The 20,829-nt window shown below is 38.0% G+C and overlaps 1 protein-coding gene across 2 annotated transcripts in view; it reads right to left on the bottom strand.

Annotated features, from left to right (window-relative positions):
* Window positions 1-1,781: 1,781 nt before the first annotated feature.
* SLC26A7 (solute carrier family 26 member 7) overlaps window positions 1,782-20,829 on the bottom strand; it is a 137,411-nt gene continuing 118,363 nt past the window's right edge. For both annotated transcript variants that reach the window (XM_055432638.2, XM_055432640.2), the window contains 5 exons: window positions 19,318-19,363; window positions 9,557-9,657; window positions 6,843-6,897; window positions 6,657-6,760; window positions 1,782-4,975 (listed from right to left, as the gene is read on the bottom strand). In XM_055432638.2, the coding sequence (XP_055288613.2) occupies window positions 4,940-4,975; window positions 6,657-6,760; window positions 6,843-6,897; window positions 9,557-9,657; window positions 19,318-19,363 (342 nt within the window). In that variant the 3' untranslated portion in view covers window positions 1,782-4,939. The remainder of the gene's footprint in view (window positions 4,976-6,656; window positions 6,761-6,842; window positions 6,898-9,556; window positions 9,658-19,317; window positions 19,364-20,829) is intronic.

Raw genomic sequence — 20,829 nt, 5'->3', positions numbered from 1 at the left:
ACCAAAACAAACTTCCTAGTGTGGAATGAGTAGAAAATCAGTGATGATTTCTGCATAGTGAGCACCCTGAAAGCCATCATTGCACAGCACTTAGCTCATCGTGCAGTAACCTACTATTCTTTTCTTCTCAGTAAACAACAAACAAGCAAGAACAAGGAAAGCTCTCACTGTGGTTAGCATCAGGACTCCGTTCTGCGTCTGCCTCTGTGGCAGCTGGCAGAATTGAGCACACCTCTGTTATTTTCTTTAAAACAACGTGATAACTAAAGGAGAGCTAACTAATCCAATCCTCTTTATAACAGGATGGCTAATCCTTAGAAACCATCACCAGAATATGATGTCTCAGCTTTCGAATAGCCGTTGGTATACTGCAAACCTGTTCCTGACCACTTCACTATGTTTCACGTCCAGAATCTCATCTCAGTAGCCAGATATGGCTGGTAATGTCTATGCTAACCTATGTCTCTAGCATTAAAATACTTTAGCCAGACAGTTCACAATTATTTGTCATGTTTTTGATGCAAAAGCATTATGTTAAACATTGGGTTAGCCAAAAAGTTCACATGGGTTTTTTGTAACATCTTACAGAAAAACCCAAATGAACGTTTTAGCCAACCTAACATAAAATTCCAGCAAGCCTAATTTTCAGACATAAAAAGAAATGTTTTAATATAGAAGATATGTATAACTCCGTGGTATGGACTTGTGTTTCCCTAAACCCATTGTAACTGTATGTGGAGGTTAAGCATATAGGGAAGTAATAAAGATTAAATAAGGTCATAAGGGTGAAGTCCTAAGCTTACAGAATTATAGGATCCTTTAGAAGCGAAACAAGACAGCACTCTCTTTCCAACATGTGAGGGCATGTGAGGACAGCAAGAAGGTAGCTGTCTACAAGACACAAAACAAGCTCTCATCAGAAGCTGAGTCAGGTGCTACTTCGATTTTTGACTTCCCAGCCTACTGAATTTTGAGAGATAAATGTCTATTGTTTAACTCTGCGGTCTGTGCTATTTGATTACAGCAGCCTGAGCTTACTAAGACATTCTCATTAGTCACCATGCCTGCCAGTCTATCTCAGGACACAACACCCACATTCTGCCATACATTTTATCCTCTTTCCTTAATTTGTTCTTATTCTCAGCACATATTTTCATTTAACTTAAAGGTATTTAAAATTTATTCCATTTATGTTGTCTTCCCCAGTAAGAATGTAAGCTCCATAAGGGCAGGGATTTTTTTTTTTTATTTTCCTGCTTTAGTCACTGCTATATCTCCAACACCTGGAAGAGAGCCTTATCTTCTTGTTCTTTGAGCAGTAACCTTTAAAATGCTGGAGAATATTGAACTCAGCCTAGAAACTCAGAAAAGACAAACAACAGCATATAAACGAAGAGCCAAACAAATTAACAAATTAAATTACATATTAATTAAAATTAGAACAAGAAAGGATTTAAACTTGGTGTAAAGGATTGTGTAAAAGTTTGGGAGAAGGCAATGGCAAGCCACTCCAGTACTCTTGCCTGGAAAATCCCATGGATGGAGGAGCCTGGTAGGCTGCAGTCCATGGGGTCGCTAAGGGTTGGACACGACTGAGCGACTTCACTTTCACTTTTCACTTTCACACATTGGAGAAGGAAATGGCAACCCACTCCAGTGTTCTTGCCTGGAGAATCCCAGGGACTGGGGAGCCTGGTGGGCTTCCGTCTGTGGGGTCACACAGAGTCGGGCACGACTGAAGTGACTTAGCAGCAGCAGCAGCAGCAGTGTTGCAGCAAAAAGTAGCTTTATTAAACTTCTGTAAATTGACACACGACACTTCACAATTTTAGGCTGAAATTTTGTAAGGATAAATTACAAAGAATATTGAATCCACTAATTTTCAACACATAATACTTTGTAGGTCAGTCTAAGCAAGTAAAATGTACTATTTGCTCCTCAGTAAGTACTTTGAAATAATAGAGAGAAATCCATTTAAATACAGTAATCACATTTCAGTTAATTTTCCATGTAAATTGGTTGTTATATGCTGAGTCAGTGCAAAGGATTATTTTAAAATTAATTGTATTGAAAAATATAAAAATATAAGTATGACATATTAGATGATATGATTTGTAACTAAAAATCTTTAGATTGTGCAAGCCTCGCTAAACTCCCTATTGAAAAACTGGCCAGAAAATCACCATCAAAAGGATAGTCTATGTTGAATTAGATGATCATCCCTATTGCAGAATTCAGAACATGCACTTCCAGTCATACGTATATTCAAAAACATATCAACATATTTGGGTAAACACTAAATGTCAAACATCACCCACACAGGGTATTAACATTAACATTTTCATTAAAAAAGAGAGATCTCTTTTCTCATTCATTACGCATTTACACAATAGAGATCTGTCAAATAAATTAATGCAAAGTAATTCAAGTTAGACTTTTAACACTAGAATCATACAATTGGGGGCAAAAAATCTTTAAAATGAAAGACAAATGGTGAACTAAGGACATTTAATCTGTATAAATGTAATATCAACAGTCTTTTCCTGGTTACTTGCTTTATGGTTAATTTATATATTATATGTCACTCTGTTAAGTCCTTAACACTTTATATAGGTCAGTTTTAATTTTTCCTTATTTTATTTACCATAAGTAATATGTAAGTAGTTTATCATATACAAAAATAAGCAATCTCATAAAAATAGTTCAACATGATTAGAAACATTCTTAGCATCAGGACTTTATTGTAGATTTTCTATTGTCAGTATCTGTTTTGAAATAAACATCTATATTTTAGGATCTTGTGTGTGTGAAACTCATATTGAATCATTGGGCTCTCAAAACTTAATTCCAGGGAGTTCCTCCAGGTCTACAGTCACTGTGACCTTAGCATGCAGGATAAGCCTTAGAACAAAGGGTTTATGGTACCTTTGTTTTGATCTTCTTTTACTTTGAAAACAATAATATTTGATGAAAGTTATGACTTTTAAGTTTTATCCATTAAATATCTACTATAAACACTGAAATGCATTCAAATACATCTTCTCAAGCAGTTGTGTGCTAGCTTCAATAAAAAAATAGAAGAAACTGTCAGTTGATAAACTGTAATGATGTTAATTCCATCTACAGTCCATAATCTCTAACAAATTAGAAAATGTCTACAGTGCATAAATTTAATAATAGGCCAAATTTGCATAGACATACATCAATTTATGTGCCCATGACCAATGGATTAGAGATGGTGACTGTTGCCACCATCCACAACTGGAATAATTTAATCAGACAAAGCAGAGTGAAATTCCTCTTTTTAAGGAAAGTTTACTTTCAACTATTACTTCCACCTTTCTTTAGAACAGTATTGATGGGACGGAAAATTGGCTTCACTCATTTCATTCCAAATTAGTGATGAAGGGATTGAGGCTTCTTGTGGGACAAAAACTATCTTTGTATTTCATGTCAATCAAAATTAACATAGCTAAATAAGTTATAAAAATTTGAAATGTTTATTATTCCTCTTTTACACTGTCTGCTTAGGATTTAATGGTAAAAACAAGGGCCATATGAATGTTTGTTATACATTTGCTAGGGACCATTACATCACTTGGCAGATATTAGAATTTTCTCCTACAGATGTCCAGAAAAACACCTAAATGACCTAAAATTAAAGCCTTTTAATTTTGTTTGCAAACTCTTTCTCAAATTCACTTCAAAGTACATGGCTTTTTGTTAATTGTTAATTTCTAGAACAGCTAAAATGCCTTAAGATTAATGCATGTATCTATACCTATTTTTGAAAGCAATATTTCTTCATAGATAAATCAAATTGCTAGGTAAACATATAAAACTATATGCGATTTAAAATATATGCAGAAACATGAAAACAGTAACTTATACAAGTCAGCCTAGCCTGTGGTTTTACTTGTCAATTACTCTGTTGATTTACTGGGTTTACAGATAAGCATTTATCTAAGCTCTTCTCTAACAAAAGAAAAAAAATAAAGCATTCTATGGAGATCTATCTATCTTATACAGATAAATGTATTATAGTATATTGACTATCTCTCTGAAATAGGAAAATTTCAAACTACTATAGTTAATCCTATATTGGAATAGCACAGTTATTCTGCTGTTGATACTTTCTCATCTATAAATCATATTTGTGAAAAAATATAAAATGTGCAACTTCCACATTTTCTAGTTCCAACAAAACTTAAGCTTAAAATAGAAACTTTTATGGGTGGGGATGTGCAAACTAGGGCTAAAGTCTGAAGATCCTAAACATTTTTAATAGTCACAACAAAACCAAAGTCAAGAACTTGATTTCACTGGGATACTGGTGATGTAAAAACATTCCTGAAGACTTCCATGCATAGATATGAAGAAGGATGGTTTCCAATTTGTCATTTGTTTTTGCTTGACTTACTTTCTGTGAATTTCATATCATATTACATGAATATTTCATGGCTTATTGATATTTAATGACTTTTTTGGTAGGGGAAAATGGCACACTTGATAAGTTGTTTCTTTGTATTAGTTACATATGATCCTGCATTTTTACATATGACTTGCAAATGTTCTAAATCTCCTATAATATGACAAAGTACTTCTCACTTTTACAAGTCAACTTAAAACTAAATTAACACAAAATATTGTGGTATAAAAAAAGGAAATAAATTCATGTTTATCTTTCAGTACACTAAAACTAAATGCATACTGATTTTTATAAAATAACTATACAGTAACCTACAAAGTGAATTTACTTACTGACAAAGATTAAATTGTTGGCAAACCTTGAGCAGTGGTTATGCAGTTACAAAGTCACACATTCATCACAAAGGTCATTTGTAGGTTCTACACAACAAAAAAGTTTGTGCAAAACACTTGAGTATGGCATTTTCAGGGAAGTTGTTAAAGAAAAGAACGGTACTGCAGCAAAAGAGTCTCAGATTTCACTGTGGTCACTGAGTATGCTCAAATTCTGAAATAGAAGAGAAAGAAATTAGCACTTGCTACTTGTTGTTTTCTTGTTTAGTCTCTAAGTGTGTGTCTGACTCTTTTGTGATCCCATGGATGACCCCATGGACTGCAGCCGGCCAGGTGCCACTGTCTATGGAATTTTCCAGGCAAGAATACTGGGTTTGGGGTGTGTGTGTGTGTGTGTGCGCGCGCCTTCACTCAGTCATGTCTGACTCCTGGCAACCGCACAAAGTGTAACCTGCCAGGCTCCTCTGTTCATAGAATTCTACAGGCAAGAAATTTGGAGTGGGTTACCATTTCCTCCTCCAGGGGCTCTTCCTGACCCATGGATCAAACCTGCGTCTCCTGTGGCTCTTGCATTGGCAGGTGGATTCTTTACCACTGAGCCACCTGGGAAACCCCACTTGCTACTTAACTTTAAGTTGATAACTGTAGGATAACTGTAGGTAAAAGAACATTGGGCTTCCCTGGTGGCTCAGAGGTTAAAGCGTCTGCCTCCAATGCGGGAGACCTGGGTTCGATCCCTGGGTCGGGAAGATTCCCCTGGAGAAGGAAATGGTAGCCCACTCCAGTATTCTTGCCTGGAGAATCCCATGGACGGAGAAGCCTGGTAGGCTACAGTCCACGGGGTCGCAAAGAGTCGGACACGACTGAGCAACGGAACGGAACGGAAAAGAACATTAGAAACTGAAGCCAGCTGTCTAGTCAAGCTAAGAAAATGGATATTCTCTGAGGCATCAGAGTATAGAAGTTTATAGCTCCAAGTGCCAGGCCAGACTGCTGACTTTGAAACTGGCTCTACCACTTACAAATGGTATAACTTCCCTGAACCTCAGTTTCCTCATTTCTAACAATAGGTTAAATAATAGTATCTACTTCATAAGCTTGTGGTGAGTTTAGTGAAGAAATATAGGTAAAGTTCTTAGCATAGTCTTGGAACATAATGAGCACTCAATGAATGTTCATAATATGTAATATTTAGTAGTAATAGTAGTATAAATAATAATAATAGCATTATTATTTTTTAATTTTTATTACTTTGTAAATGCATACTGTTCTACATGCATACTGGTTGCATGTAATGAGGATGACCTAGGGAGACAATAAATGCTGTTCCAGGAATAAAGAAAGGCAAAACAATTCAAGATAAAAAAAAATTGTGGGAAAACAAATTTCTAAGGATAGTTCTAAAATTAACCATACGGCCCAGTATTAGAAGATAACTTTGACACTTCAGACCATGTGAGTGCTGGATTCTGCAAATACTGTTTCCAAAAATGGCAATATGAGCTTATAGTAAAGGGTATCAAAGCAAAGAGCTATTTGGTTACATTTCGAGTTTTTGTATTTGACAGAGGTAGATTCCAACTTCCAGGATAGTGGATCCTGGAAGATGCATTTATTTTATAATCAAGCAGTTTGCACTTAATAGGTGATCACCAGATCCTTTAAACAGTGATATTGCTGGAAACTCCAAATTCTTAAACAATGTTCATACGTTGTCCAAAAAGGGAATGAAAATATTTCTTTGCTTGGAGCAGAGGACTCTGAGGAGGGGACACATTTTAATAGGTTTTCAGATGCAAATGGGACAATAAATAGTCTAACATAAAAATCACAAAGCCCTTGATTCTACATTCCAATTTTCTTATGATTCTGGCACACCAACTTGTTCAACTCACCTTACTTAAATTCATGTTACTTATCGCAGCAGATACTGATTCAAAAAAAACTGGTTTCTCTGAATCTAGGTTTCCACAGTACTTTATTGCTTTTATCAAGGAAGCTATAAGAAAGCACAAGTGATATAAGGATTCATGTGGCAGCAGAAGGGTCAGGTCCAGTGTCAGTCAAGGATATTCCCTTACTTGTGCAATGGACCAAAGACACATCCACACTCTTGTTCTTACAGTCCGTGTAAACCTGGAAGAATTAAAATAATACACCCACAATTAATTCAGGATAGCTGACAGGAACAAATAAGAACCTCAGAAGGGAGAATTTCTAGCTCAAAAAAAAAAATGATGTTGTACCACCAGGGGGTGGCACTGTAACACAATCAGGCATACTCTGACTCACTTCTATAAAAGAGATGGTCTTCGCGAAGGAAGATGGATGCCAGCAAACATTTACCTTTTATGTAAATCAGTTTTGCTGCTTACATTCTCCACTTTATTTAATAAAAATAAACACACCACCTTTCCCTCCCTGTAAGAATAATATAAAATTGTTTTCAACTGTCTTATTGGAAGTCAAAGACCCATTTGTGAAAATGATGAAATCTGCTTACTTTAATGTTTTGTTATTTATATATATTCATGGTGCCTCTAAACTCCATCCGTGGATGGTAAATTGAAAACCTCACTACAATCAAAGTCAAATTGATGACCATTTTTATGGTCCATCAAGATGAGAGATCCTAGCTAATTTTCTTGGCATACTGCAGGGTCCTGCCTTCTTTAAGTCCTAGAAATTCTCAAGTAGTAGCAACCCGAGCAAACAAATACTTAAAATCCAGATCCTAGAACTAGTTATCCAGCTAAGATGTGGACCCAGAATTTGTCCATCTTTAAAGTCTATGTTCTTAACACATATCATAATTTACTGTAATCATAATGAAATAAACAGTGATAAGGAAACTAAAAGTGGCAAACTAATAAAAACCAGCTGGTTGTGTGTATACAGAAGCACAAATGTCATTTTCTTCAAATTTATGCATCAGTTGATCCCTTCATTCTATTGTGTAGCATTTTTAAATAAGACAAACTTAAAAATTTTTCTTTCTTAGCATTCCCAGTACTTAGATTATTTGAATTACTCTGAATTTCCAATCTTAGACCTTAAACTCAGTGGGAATAGTTAACCCCTTCCTCATATTTACTAACTGTAAGTCTTGATTTACAGTATCTAAAGAAGGTAGCTATTGGAGAAGGAAATGGCAACCCACTCCAGTGTTCTTGCCTGGAGAATCCCAGGGACGGCGGAGCCTGGTGGGCTGCCGTCTATGGGGTCGCACAGAGTCGGATACAACTGAAGCAACGCAGCAGCAGCAGCAGCAATCTGCTGCTCCTGTGGCTGCAGGAGGAAATTCACTTCCTCTTTGGTCACACAGCCTCTGGGGCTCACGTTGGTTTGGCCCTGCCTCTGTAGGCTATGCTTTGGTATCTGTTTCCCACCTAGACAAGATGGGGCAGAAGCAGAGGCTTACCGGACCTCACTTACTCAGCTGGGCTGGGAAGAGGGAGGGATATGGCAGGAGCAAGCAGAATGTGCGGGGAGGGCCTGGGGTGGTAAAGGCCTTCGAGTGTTGCTGCAGCCTGAGGCAGGTCAAGCAGACTCCCAGGGGAACTGGCCCCTGGACGTGGGAACTTCAGCAATAGCGAGGTGCACAAGCTCCAGGAAGGGGCGGGCTATGACCTGTGCCTGCTCGCTGCTGCCTGCACCTGCAGCCCCTGGGGTTGGGCTTGCAGTGCTGCTCATCCCCTGCCTCTGGCACTCCCACTGGCCTTGATGGCAGCTGGCCGGCGTGCCTGCCTCTGAGGCTAGTTCTGCCTCTGGGACTCATGCTGGCCTTTCCAGTGGCTGGCCAGTGTGTCCACCTCTGAGGCTGCAGACTAGAGCCGTGACTTGTCCAGCCTCTGGCACTCACGTCGGCCTTGGTAGCAGCCAGCCAAAATCCCTCTGGGGTTGCAGACCACAGCTGCAGCCAGTCCCACCACGGGCACTGGCGAAGGCGGTGTCCTAACATCTGTAAGCATGCAGAGGTGGAGGCAATGACCTGTTACCCCTCTGGCAGTCCCAGGCTTTTCCCTCAGCTGTGTCGTACGAGCCCCCTCAGAGTGTCTTTACAGCGGTCAATCCCAGTCCTCTCCCGGGGTCAGACCCCTGAAGCCTGTGCCTCAGCACCCAGCCCCCCTCGCCATGGTGGGCGGCCGTGCAGTCAAGCATCTCAGGCTGGGAAACATTGGTCGGTGCCGATTTCTGTGCTGAAATCTCTCTACTTTGCTTTACACACACCTGTCGCTGTGCTCTCCTCTGAGCTTCCAAAGCTCCACCTATCCCTGCCTGTGAGGTAGTTTCTCAATAATTCAGGCCAGGAATGGATTCAGGTCATACTGTACTCATCCATGATATGAAAGACCATATCCTGCCAACTTCAGGGCACTTGCTCATGGAGGGGGCTTTTCTCCTTATTTCTAGAAGCCTAGGAGTTGACTGCCCAGCATGGACTAAGCCCACTACATCTCAAATACATATTCTCAGATAATATTGGAATAATCAAAAGTCAAAGTTCAAAAATAATTAGTAGTTAACTGAAAATGCAAAAATCCATGCCCACATGAATATCTACTCCACTCCCCTTATACCCTCCTGATACACGCACAGCTGGAAACATCACGAAATCTCCTGAAAAGAAATCTACAGTAGTGGAAGGCACAAAGTCTATGTCCTTTGGGGAGAACGGGTGAGATGAGTACTGAGACAAGCATGGTCACAACCTCAGAGTTGAGAAAGAGTCCGTGAAAACACTGTTCCTAAAGAGAAGGGAAAGAATCAGTCCAAACACAAGCTGCACAAATACCTCAACCAGCATGGAGACTCCAGTATAGTCAGAAAAGGTCAATCCACCGCAATCCAGGATTAAAGAACACTTTGGATTCAGGCAGGGCTGGGCAGCTTCTTCTGTAAGAGGAACAGAGTTGAATCAGAGAGAATTCTTAGAGATTTTCACTACTGACTTCGTTGAACATTGGGAAGATCAGCAGTGGCCTAATGTTTTAATAAAGTGAAATCACTGAGTCGTGTCCAACTCTTTGCAACCCCATGGACTGTAGCCCACCAGCCTCCTCCATCCGTGGAATTTTCTAGGCAAGAGTACTGGAGTGGGTTGCCATTTCCTTCTCCAGGGGATCTTCCCGACCCAGGGATCGAACCCGAGTCTCCTGCATTGCAAGTAGACGCTTTACCGTCTGAGCCACCAGGGAATCCCTGGATGGCTCAGGGAATGTTTAACAAAATCAATTCCAAACACTTTTAATTTTACATTTTCAGTTGGCTACTAATTATTTTTGAACTCTGATTTTTTATTATTCCAATACTATTTCAGGTAATTATTACTACATAACTTGAGAGCCAAGGATAATATTGGTAAATAGCATATGATTAAAAATGAAAGAGAATGGAAATTTACAATAAGAAGATGTCCCTCTGGTGCAACCAGGGAAGGCTTCATGCAAAAGTAGCCTTGAATTTAACAGCCTATATTTAATTCCAAAAGTAGAAGTAATACAGAAATGTAAGCATCCCAATCATATGAACAACTGTAATTAAACACTGATGATAGTTAAAGATCTCAAAATTCTCCTGTCCCATTCAATCAATATTTATGGGGGGGACTACCCTGGTGGTCCAGTGGCTAGGACACCATGCTCCCAATGCAGGGGTCCAGGTTTGATCTCTGGTCAGGGAGCTAGTCCCACATGCCGCAACTAAGGGTTCACATGCTGCAACCAGAAGTTCTCCTGCCACAACTAAAGATCCCACGTGCTGCAACAAAGATCTAAGAACCCGTGTGCTGCAGCTAAGACCCAGCACAGCCAAATAAATGTAAAAGTGTATTTTTTAAAATTTACTATTTTTAAAAATTTAGTGCCACACGCCAGGTACTCCAGTAGTGCCTTCTGCTTCCCTTTTTCCCCCGTGAGGAGAGCTATGAAGGTAACTACAGGTTCAGGCTATGCTACCATTCGCTCAAAATGGTAAATTAGAACTTCAAGCAAAATGAAAAGTGATCACAACTTAGCTCATCCACTGACCACTCAGCAGTAATCATTATCATTCAATATTTGCCTGAAAATAGGACCAAGCCTTACTACAGAAGGGCTCTTATTTATATCCTCAGATATAATATATGTCATTGCTATTATCAGAGATTGGAGAGTGGTTTTAAGATCACAGGAAAAATAAAAATATGAGTCCTAGGCAAGGACAAACAGTGGCACATTGATTGATATTTATTCCTTTTATCTCCTAGTCTCACAAACAGACACACACAAACACATATACATAGGTTGACACTACATTAATTAGTTTAGAAATACTTTTATTCCATTTTATTTAGAGCTACAGAAGAATAATTACTAAAGAAATATTAAAAGATTTGCTGAGACATTTGGCTCATTATTTGTCTGTGATATGTACTTCCTTGCAAATTTTTTATGATTCATAAACATGTTTTATCCAATTTGGAAACATTTTGTTGAATTTTCAGAGTATAAGAATCTTTAACAACTGAATATCAGATAATCTTTCCTACAAAAGTTCAATAATCCACATGCATACATGCATAAAATATATATAATAGATTAGATGTGTATCCTTACAAAGTTAGATATAGACTAATCATTTGCAATGTACCATGGAGTTCAAAATTTGAAGGGTTTCTATGCAATACTTCTGAATATATCTGTTTTAGAAAATAAAACGTATATGATTTTTTAGAAGACAACTCAGTCCAGCTATTTTGACATCTTTTCAGCATGTCAACTGTGGACATATCTTTTCAAGTTCCACATTTAATGACAGCATGGTGGTAGCTTGAAAATATTTACACCATGGAAATTGGCAAGTGCAACAATTCACACTTCTTCACCACCCCATGCCATATTCTTCACTCAAAAAGTTTTTTGGATTTACCAACACACCATTATGTAAATCTGGTTACTCTTGCTAAACACAAGGAAAATAATCAGTAATATTAAAAAAATTCAATAGCTTGGATTAAATAAATGACTTAACCCTCTGACATATTTAGCAATAGATCTTAAAATGACAGTGATGATGCAATTTGATAACAAAACTAATGAAGTCTTTTTTTCCATCTCCTTATAGTCTTTTAAAGTGCTGTGATTCATGGGGTCGCGGAGAGTCGGACACAACTGAGCAACTGAACTGAACATACAAAAAAGCTAAATCTAAAATTCTTAGTCCAAAAATTTATGTAGAAAAAGTTATTAATATCTAATCTAGCCAAATTAAATTATGAATTCTTTGCGATCTTTAAGCCTTATTCTTCATTTACTAGAAAACATAATTGTCATTGGTAAAATTGAATATAATTCAATATATATACTCAATATAATCTAGAAAAAATTAACAACTATTTTATTTATAATTGCTTTTCATGAAGGAGGTGCATAAATTATTATCTGCAACTAAATTTATGACATGCATTCTATCATCCCTATTCTTTAATAATCCAAACATGGCTAATCAATCATGGTACTTTTTCCCAGTCAGTTCAAAGAAGACCCTAGAATTTCTATCAATTCAGTGCTTCAGAAAGTCACTACTAGTTTCATAAGCAATTTTACTTGTCAATCTGAACTTAATAATCCAGTGAAAAAACTATGCATATTATTTAGAGAGATTGATCACTAATCTAAATGACTAGGAAATGGTAGTAAAAGGATACAGAAAATTATTTAAGAAAGAAGGTGGCTTTTTTTCTTTTCTATCCTATTTATTTCACTTATAAATTATACTTGCCGTTCTCTATATTTTCTCGTAATTATTTCATAATTTAAGTGATGATAGATTGCTAACTAAAAATGTTTGGGTTTAATCAATAGTAAAACAAAAATTTTTCTTTTGTTTCAGAGTGTGCTTGCTTTGTCCTTCATTTTTACATCTGAGGTTCCTCTTTTGTGTTCCTTTAATCAAAATATATGCACATTTTCAGACTGGCCAAAAGAAATAAAACAAAAGAACTGTGCCATGTAGTTGTGAATAATAATTTAAGTAAGGTTTTTTTTTTTAAGAGAAGCAGTTCATTTTTTTTTTTGTAAATAAAAAAGACATTGTTAATGGCAAAGTTACCAATTCCCTCAAATGAAAACTTAAATACAATGGACATTTCTGAAATCTTTCCAAAAATAAGTGAAGTTTTCTTTTATATAGTATCCTCTCAGTTCTGTCATTGTGCTGATTCTATGACTGTTAATATATACTTGTGTTCTAAGCTTCCAAGTAAATCAATCAGTGCAATAAAATTCATATTGTTGTAGAAAACTGAATGAACAGCTAATATGTCTTAAGCAAAATGAGGTAAGCTTGGAGCATGTGCAAAGGAGATAACTAATATATACTCACGGGGGATGTGGTAAATGATGAGCTTTATCTACAAAAATCAAAGAAAAATAAAGAAAGAAATTAACCATCAGGTGTGGGTGGGTGATTAACTCCAGACTGTGCAAGCCAGCTCTCTCCTGTGGAATATTCATTAACTTGTTTAATTAAAAAGTACTCATAGATGCATAATTTAGGAGTGCTTTTTTATACTTCAAAAGGTTTCTGGCAGTTTGTGAGTCGCTCATAATTTTTTAAAAGAAGGCGTTTTCTGTTGATATCAAGTAATTATTGAGAAACAGATTTACATCTCTAACTTCTCGAGAAAATAAGGAATCAGAAATATTTAGGACAAACCAAAGCACTATCTTTGGAAAACATGTGTACATATTACTGTATACATTATCTCTTTTACTCATTCATTCAAGCAATTGGTTAATATAGCTGTGGCGCGTGCTCATTCTAAGTGCTGTCCTAAGAAATACAAGGAGAATGATGGACGAGAGAGATAATGGCCCCTACTCTCAGCAGACTCACAGGTAAGCTGAGAAACCAGCCAGTTGGACTAGTAATCTGGAGTGTTACCAAGGCTGGAAAGCTATGCAGAAAGCACTCAGGAGGTACAGGATAGACGGGATATTGTAGACAGAAAAATGGCCCCCAGTGACGGCCATAGCTTAATCCCTAGAACCTGTGGGATATGTTGCCTTACATGGTCAAAGGAATGTCGCAGACTTGATTAAATTAAGAATCCTGAATGAGATTATCCTCAATTACCCCGGGTGGAGGGGAAGTCCAATGTTCCTCGGGTTCTTATCACTGGGAAGCAGGAAGGTCAGAGGCAAAGAAGGAGATGTGGTGATGGAAGAAGAGGTCAGAGAGAGGTTTGAAGATGTCAACACTGCTGGTTTGAAGACAGACGGAAGGATGTGACCCGAGGACTGTGGATGGCCTCCAGAAGCTGAAAGGGTGAGGAAGTAACAGGACTCTCCCCCGGAGCCTCCAAACAAAGTACAGCTCATCTAGGGTACTGGAAGAGGATGGGGGAAGTTGAGGGAGGGGAACCAACTTGGGCTTCAGGGCCTGTGATGACAGAAATCCACCTGCTTTCTCATCCTTGAACATACAGCACCCACCCTTGTCCCTGCTGCTGCTGCTAAGTCACTTCAGTCGTGTCCGACTCTGTGTGACCCCAGAGATGGAAGCCCACCAGGCTCCCCCGTCCCTGGGGTTCTCCAGGCAAGAACACTGGAGTGGGTTGCCATTTCCTTCTCCAATGCATGCAAGTGAAAAGGGACAGTGAAGTCGCTCAGTCGTGTCCGACCCTTAGCGACCCCACGGACTGCAGCCTACCAGGCTCCGCAGTCCCTTGCGCCTAGGACTTACTAAATACAAGAAAGATGTGCTAAGTGAACACGGACATTTATTAATTAACACAGGAATGGAAGGAAGAATGGGACAAAGAAGCTGAGACTTACAGGATAACTTGAAGGTAAGAAGGTGGTGGAGGTGAACCCGAAACATCATGACGCTGAGGACGGTGTTGACGGGGCGCCCCTTGGTGACGGCACAATGTGACTAACGTGCTTTGGGACACAATTTCCTGAACGTGGTAATGGGAAATTTCTTCACGTTTGAGCAATTTCTGTTTTCCTTCAGAAAAATATGATGACTTCCATCTTATTATTTACATGGTTTGTAAGTTTATTTAGTTTATTCAATCAATTCTTCCTCTTCTGTAAAGACTGTTTACAGGAGGGGGTATTATTTATTCTCTTCCTTCTTTCCTACTCCCTCACCCAGCTAACATTTCCCTTTGCTTTAGTTATTTCCAGATCTATTCAATGGTCCCTAAAACCCAAGGATATCTCCTGAAGGTTTTCCAGTATCATAAATTCACCATCTCCTGAAATAAACTCCCCTTTCCTTTCAGCTACCCTCCTGGATTTCATATTATCCCAGTCTGAGAGTTTCAGAGTTTTGAATCATCATTTGTATTTCCCTCCTCCTTCCCTCAATACCCAAACAGTGCTGGTTATGTTAATTACACACTGAAATCTCTTTTAAGTCCATCTTCATCTCCATTTGCACAAGCTTGCAACCAAAGCAGAGAAAAGTGCCACTCTCTGTCACCTCCTTTTCTCTGGATTAGCACCAATCCACCCTTCCTGGCTGTGTTTCTGCAGACTGCATCTGGCTCCGAACTCTCAAATCGCAGCTTTAAGCACCCTTTCCTATACACATTGGCCTTCAACGGGGCCTTGAGGTCCTCCTCTGCCCCTAGCCAACTGCATGATCCTGAGAAAGTTAGTTATCTAGGGCCTCAATTTTTTTTAAGTGAAAGTAAGTTTATTTAGAGAGATACATATTCAATAGGCAGCATACAGACCCCCTCAGAAAGCAAGAGTGGGCCTCAGCTTCTTCATCAGTAAAACTGAGAGTATCCTATTACCTATTTGAAAATGATAATTACCATTTCTCTATTTCATCTATCTAGAAGAATATCCTTTGAAAACTTGGAAGTGCTATACAAATATTAGCAGTGTTAATTTTCATTCACTGACCAAGTGTTCACTGGACAAGAAAGGATAATGCAATGGGCATTAAAAATGCAACTCTTCCCTTAAAAATATAATTAGGAGAAAAATGTGCATGAATAAAACAACTTTATAACTATATAAAGTGATATGTGATTGAGTGAGGCTTGTGGTAGTCTCTCCATGTTACTAAATTTCCATTTTACAGCTGAAGGAACTGAATTATAAGTGGCACTTCATTGTATATTTTCCTCTATGGATCCGGTTGACTTCTTTTTCTACCTAATGAGTTTGCCAAAGAATATGTCCCTTTGACTCACTTTTCTTCTCTATTAAACCTTGAAGAAAGTGTAATATTTGGATTGGCAAACAAGTAGATTGTTCTAGAAGGGAGAATATGAATAAAGAATTAGATCCAGCTGCACTGGGACAACCCAGAGGGATGGGATGGGGAGGGAAGTGGGAGGGGGCTTTGGGATGGGGGACACACGGACACCCATGGCTGATTCATGTCAGTGTATGGCAAAAACCACCACATTATTGTAAAGTAATTATCCTCCAATTAAAATAAATAAATATTTAAAAAAAGAATTAGATCCAGGAATGATTAAATTAGATGTAGGAGCCATGAAAACTGATTCATCTGACTGGTATAGAGAACTTGTGCGACGTGTAGTAAAAGGGAAATCAGTTTAAGAAGATACGGAAGGGTTTTAGGTGTCAAGCTGAGGACGGGGCACTTGATCCTCTGAAGTGATCGCTAATGCCTAAGAAGTGTTTTGTTTCCTTTTAGGGTTAGTCTGTTATCACAGAATAGAATAAAGCCAGGATGGCAACTGCATCTCAGCTTCTGTGTCAGTTCAATTCAGCTCAGTTGCTCAGCCACATCAGGCTCTTTGCGACCCCATAGACTGCAGCAGGCCAGGCTTCCCTGTCCATCACCAACTCCCAGTCAACACCAACCATTTGTAATAGCTTATTACAGCTCCCTGTTTAGAAGATTCTCAGGTTACTTTGGCTCATAGGAGGAAGAGCCTTGATAAATTAATTTTATCTTCTGTAATCACAGGAAACTGGGTGCTCCCTATTCATGGAGTATGACCAAGACTGTCTCATAGCAGAAAAAAAATAGGAAAGCCACACTAATCCATCTTGAACACGATTAAGGATAGACTCAGAGTAACAGAAGTGAAAGTGTAAACACAACAAAACCAAGAGTCACAGGATTTACTATTTAAACTTTGAGAGGAAATCAAGAACACGAGCAATGAAAGAAAGCTGAGCATTTAAAGCACAGGGAAGTGACAGCTGGATGCTGTTCCCGAACAAGAGAGAGAGGCAGGGGAACTCAGGATACTCTGGAGTGTCAGAAGAGAGGAGAGAGAAGGAGAATACCAGGAAAGCACTCCGGTCAACCAGTCCCAGCTACTATTAAAGGGCACCTGGATCCCAAAGGCTTCCCAGGGACACAGCAAGGGTGACCATGTCAATCAGCTACTGCTCTCTGCAAAGTGGGCCTGATCTAGGGATGCAGAGGTGACAGTGCCCTTGCAAACTTCTCAGACTAGCAAAAGAGAAAGACTTGCAAGAAACAACCATTAAATAAGTGCAATACAGCATTATACAAGCATCCTCTCAGAGCACAAAGTAGAAGAAAGCAAATTTGTCATGAAAAGAAAGTGAAAGTTAACTCACTCAGTCATGCCCGACTCTTTGTGACCACATGGGCTGTAGCCCACAAGGCTCCTCAATCCACGGAATTTTCCAGGCAAGAATATTGGAGTGGGTTGCCATCTCCTTCTCCAGGGGATCTTGCCGACCCAGGAATCGAACCTGAGTCTCCCGCATTGCAGGTAGACGCTTTACCATCTGAGCCACCAGGGAAGCCCACAAATTTGTCATGAGAAATCAGAAAAGACCAGGTGCAGATATTAAGAGGCTCCCTTTTTTATTGTCTTTAGAAGAGCCAAAATCAGTATGTCACCTTTTCCTGCATTTTTTTAAGTTTATATAATAGAATTTGAATTTTATGCTTTCCTTTGCATTTTCACTTTGGCCCAGTTATGTTTATAAGACTCATCTAGCTTTCATTATTGTATATGTATACCATATAATAAATATATCAACTAAAAATTCAAATGTATAAATGTTTCATACTTATACATACCAGCTAATTTTTTTTTCGAAATACGAACTGTTTTCAGGTTTGGATTGTTAAAAACAATACTGTTTGAACATTCTTGTTTATGTAACTTGTTAGAATGTAAACTGGGTGTGGAATTGCTGGTTTGTGTATCCTGAACTTCATATGATTTTACCAAACCGTTTCCCAAAGTAGTTGTCACAGTTTACACTCCCACTAGCATTGCAAGAGGCTTTTTGTTTATATTCTCACCAATACTTGGTATTGACAGACTTTAAAAACTATCATATATATTGTGTTATTTATTGTGAAGTTAATCTATATTTCCTCAAGTATTATGAATAACATCAGTGAATTTAAGTAAGCATATCTGCATATGCTTATTAGTAAATTTGAAAATGTCTCTTTTTGTGGAATGCCTGTTCATGTGTCTTGCGCATTTTTCTAACAGGTCATCTGCCGTTTTTATTCCTTCATATGTTGGGAAGTACAATTCTTTCTCCATTTTATAAATTATGTCTATCTTCTTTTACTCTGGCTTATCTTTTCGTGCTTCATATGATGACATTTGGTAAACCAAACTCTTCATAATCTAATGAAGTTTAATGATAATGTTTAACATTTCTTGTACATATTCTCCTATATTTTCTTTTAAATTTATAGTTTGTCTACCACTCTTAGGACTTTGAGCTGGTACTGATTTGGGAGATGGGATGATGGGATGGGATAGGATGAAGGTCTAATTCCATTCATCATGGGTGTGTGACTGTCTCATCATTGTATATTAATGACAGTCTTTTGCTCACTGCTCTGCAGTTCCACATTTGTCACAAGTAAAACACCAATATACGTGAGCTTTTCCTCACTTTTGTATTCTCTGCTCTGTCCTGTTGACCTGTTCATTTATCTCTGAGCCAGCAGCACACTGCACTGATTATTAAGGCTTTATAATACATTTATACATACAGAAGAAAACAAGCTCTCCCTCTTGTTCATATAGTTCAACAGCTGTGCCTATTCTTGGCCATTTGAGTTTTGTACAAAATTTAGAATGAGTTTATCAACTGCCATTAAAATGTCCTATTGGAATTTTAATTGTGACTCAGTTTATATCTATAACAAAATTTGAGAACTGACATCTTTTCAACGTTGTGTATTCTGATTGATGGACATTGTATTTCCTTCCATTTTAAAAAATACCATTGTTTCAGGTATTTGTAACGCCTCATAATAAATTTTTACACCTTCATCCTTTGTAGGCTGATCTCTAAATAAGTTAGGAGAGTGAGGAGGAAGACAAAGAAGAGAAGGAGGAGGAATGGGGAGGGCAGAGCACGAGAAGAGGAGGGGACGAGGAAGGGAGGAAACAGCCAGGTGGACGAACGGGCAAGAAGCAGGGAGGAAAGTGGAGGGCAGAGGCAGACACGGAGGAGAGAGGGCGGGGACAGGCAGGAGGCCCAAGGAGAAGAAGGCAAGGTTCCACCTTCTGTTCCACCGTCAAGTCAGAACACTTAGATTTCCTTTATGCTAACTCACCATTGCAAATGCCACTCAGAGAACTGAGCAATGTGCTTTGTTCATACTGAAATAAAAACACATAAAAAGATGAATAACATTATAAAAACTCATTTCTGTCCCTGAAAAAGAGCATCATTCTTTTCTCCACAATAACAACAACAAAAAATAGTCTCCGGTAATTAGTTTTCAGAATGATAAATACAACAAATGGAAATAATAAGTTAGCTCTAAGCTTATGTTAGCTCAGTTGATAATTTATCAAGTCAGACTCTCTTTTTCAGAACATTTTCTGCAAGATTGTTGATTTTTTTTAATCAGGAAGTGAACATTTACATGTGTTTTTCATGTATGTATCCAATCAGAAATTAACCTCATTAACACAGTACTCAGAGAACCACCAAATATGTATTTCATATTATACACAAGTCAGCTATTCATTTAGTAGGAGGTCCATGCATGTTGCTATAAATGGCATTATTTTATTTTTTATGGCTGAGTAATATGAAGTAAGCCAAAGATAAATATCAAATAATATCACTTAAACAGGGAATCCAATAAAAAAAAATGATACAAAGGAACTTACATACAAAACAGAAATAGACTCACAGACATAGAAAACAAATTCACAGTGACCAATGGGAAAAGGGTGGGGGGGTATAAATTAGGAGTTTGCGATGAACAAACACACTGCTATATATAAAATAAACAACAAGGATATACTGTATAGCACAGGGAGCTATACTCAGTATTTTGCAATAACCTATAAGTGAAAAGAATCAGGAAAAAAAGATATATATGTAACTGAATCACTATGCTGTACACTTGAAACTAACAAACCATTGTAAATAAACTACGCTTCGATAAAAATAAATAATTTTTTAAAAATTAGTTGTTCATCTGAAGCTTCATGAAATGTCCAAGAAAAAAAAATTCCGATTTATGGAAATGCTAGAGAATGAAAATGACTTTATATCCTACAATTAAACTTTTTTGAAATTAAAAATAATTGATGCCTTTAAAATTAAAGCATGCTGTATATTTCTCAAAAATGTCTTATTATTACAGTTCATGATGATAGCAATTGTTATTTCTTGAGTACTTACTGTATACTAAGAACTTTACATTAATCATTTAATTCTCAGAATAATCCTATGAAGTTACTGACATCATTTTCCATATGAAAGTCAGAAAATTTTTAAATTTGGAAGACTTCTAATGATTGAAATGGTTAAACAGTTTGACCAAATCATAAAGCTAGAAAGAATTAAAACCTAAGTTCATGTCTTTCAACTCTGTACCTCTTGCTCCAAACTGCTACATTATACTGCTTTCCATGAACTCAGTTTTCACCTTGGAGGGTGACCACAGAATATCAGTTTCCCTTCTTAAAACCCACTGTGTATGTATGTTAGTCGCTCAGTCATGTCCAACTCTGCAACCTTATGGACTGTAGCCCACCAGGCTCCTCTGTCCATGGGATTCTCCAGGGAACAATACTTGAGTGGGTTGCAATGCCCTTCTCCAAGGGAT

Source organism: Moschus berezovskii, chromosome 16, assembly GCF_049115385.1.
Source record: "Moschus berezovskii isolate FMDL1 chromosome 16, NW_MosBer_1.0, whole genome shotgun sequence".
NCBI lineage: Eukaryota > Metazoa > Chordata > Mammalia > Artiodactyla > Moschidae > Moschus > Moschus berezovskii.
The sequence above is the reverse complement of the archived record's forward strand: the minus strand, read 5'-3'. Positions and strand labels throughout refer to the sequence as shown.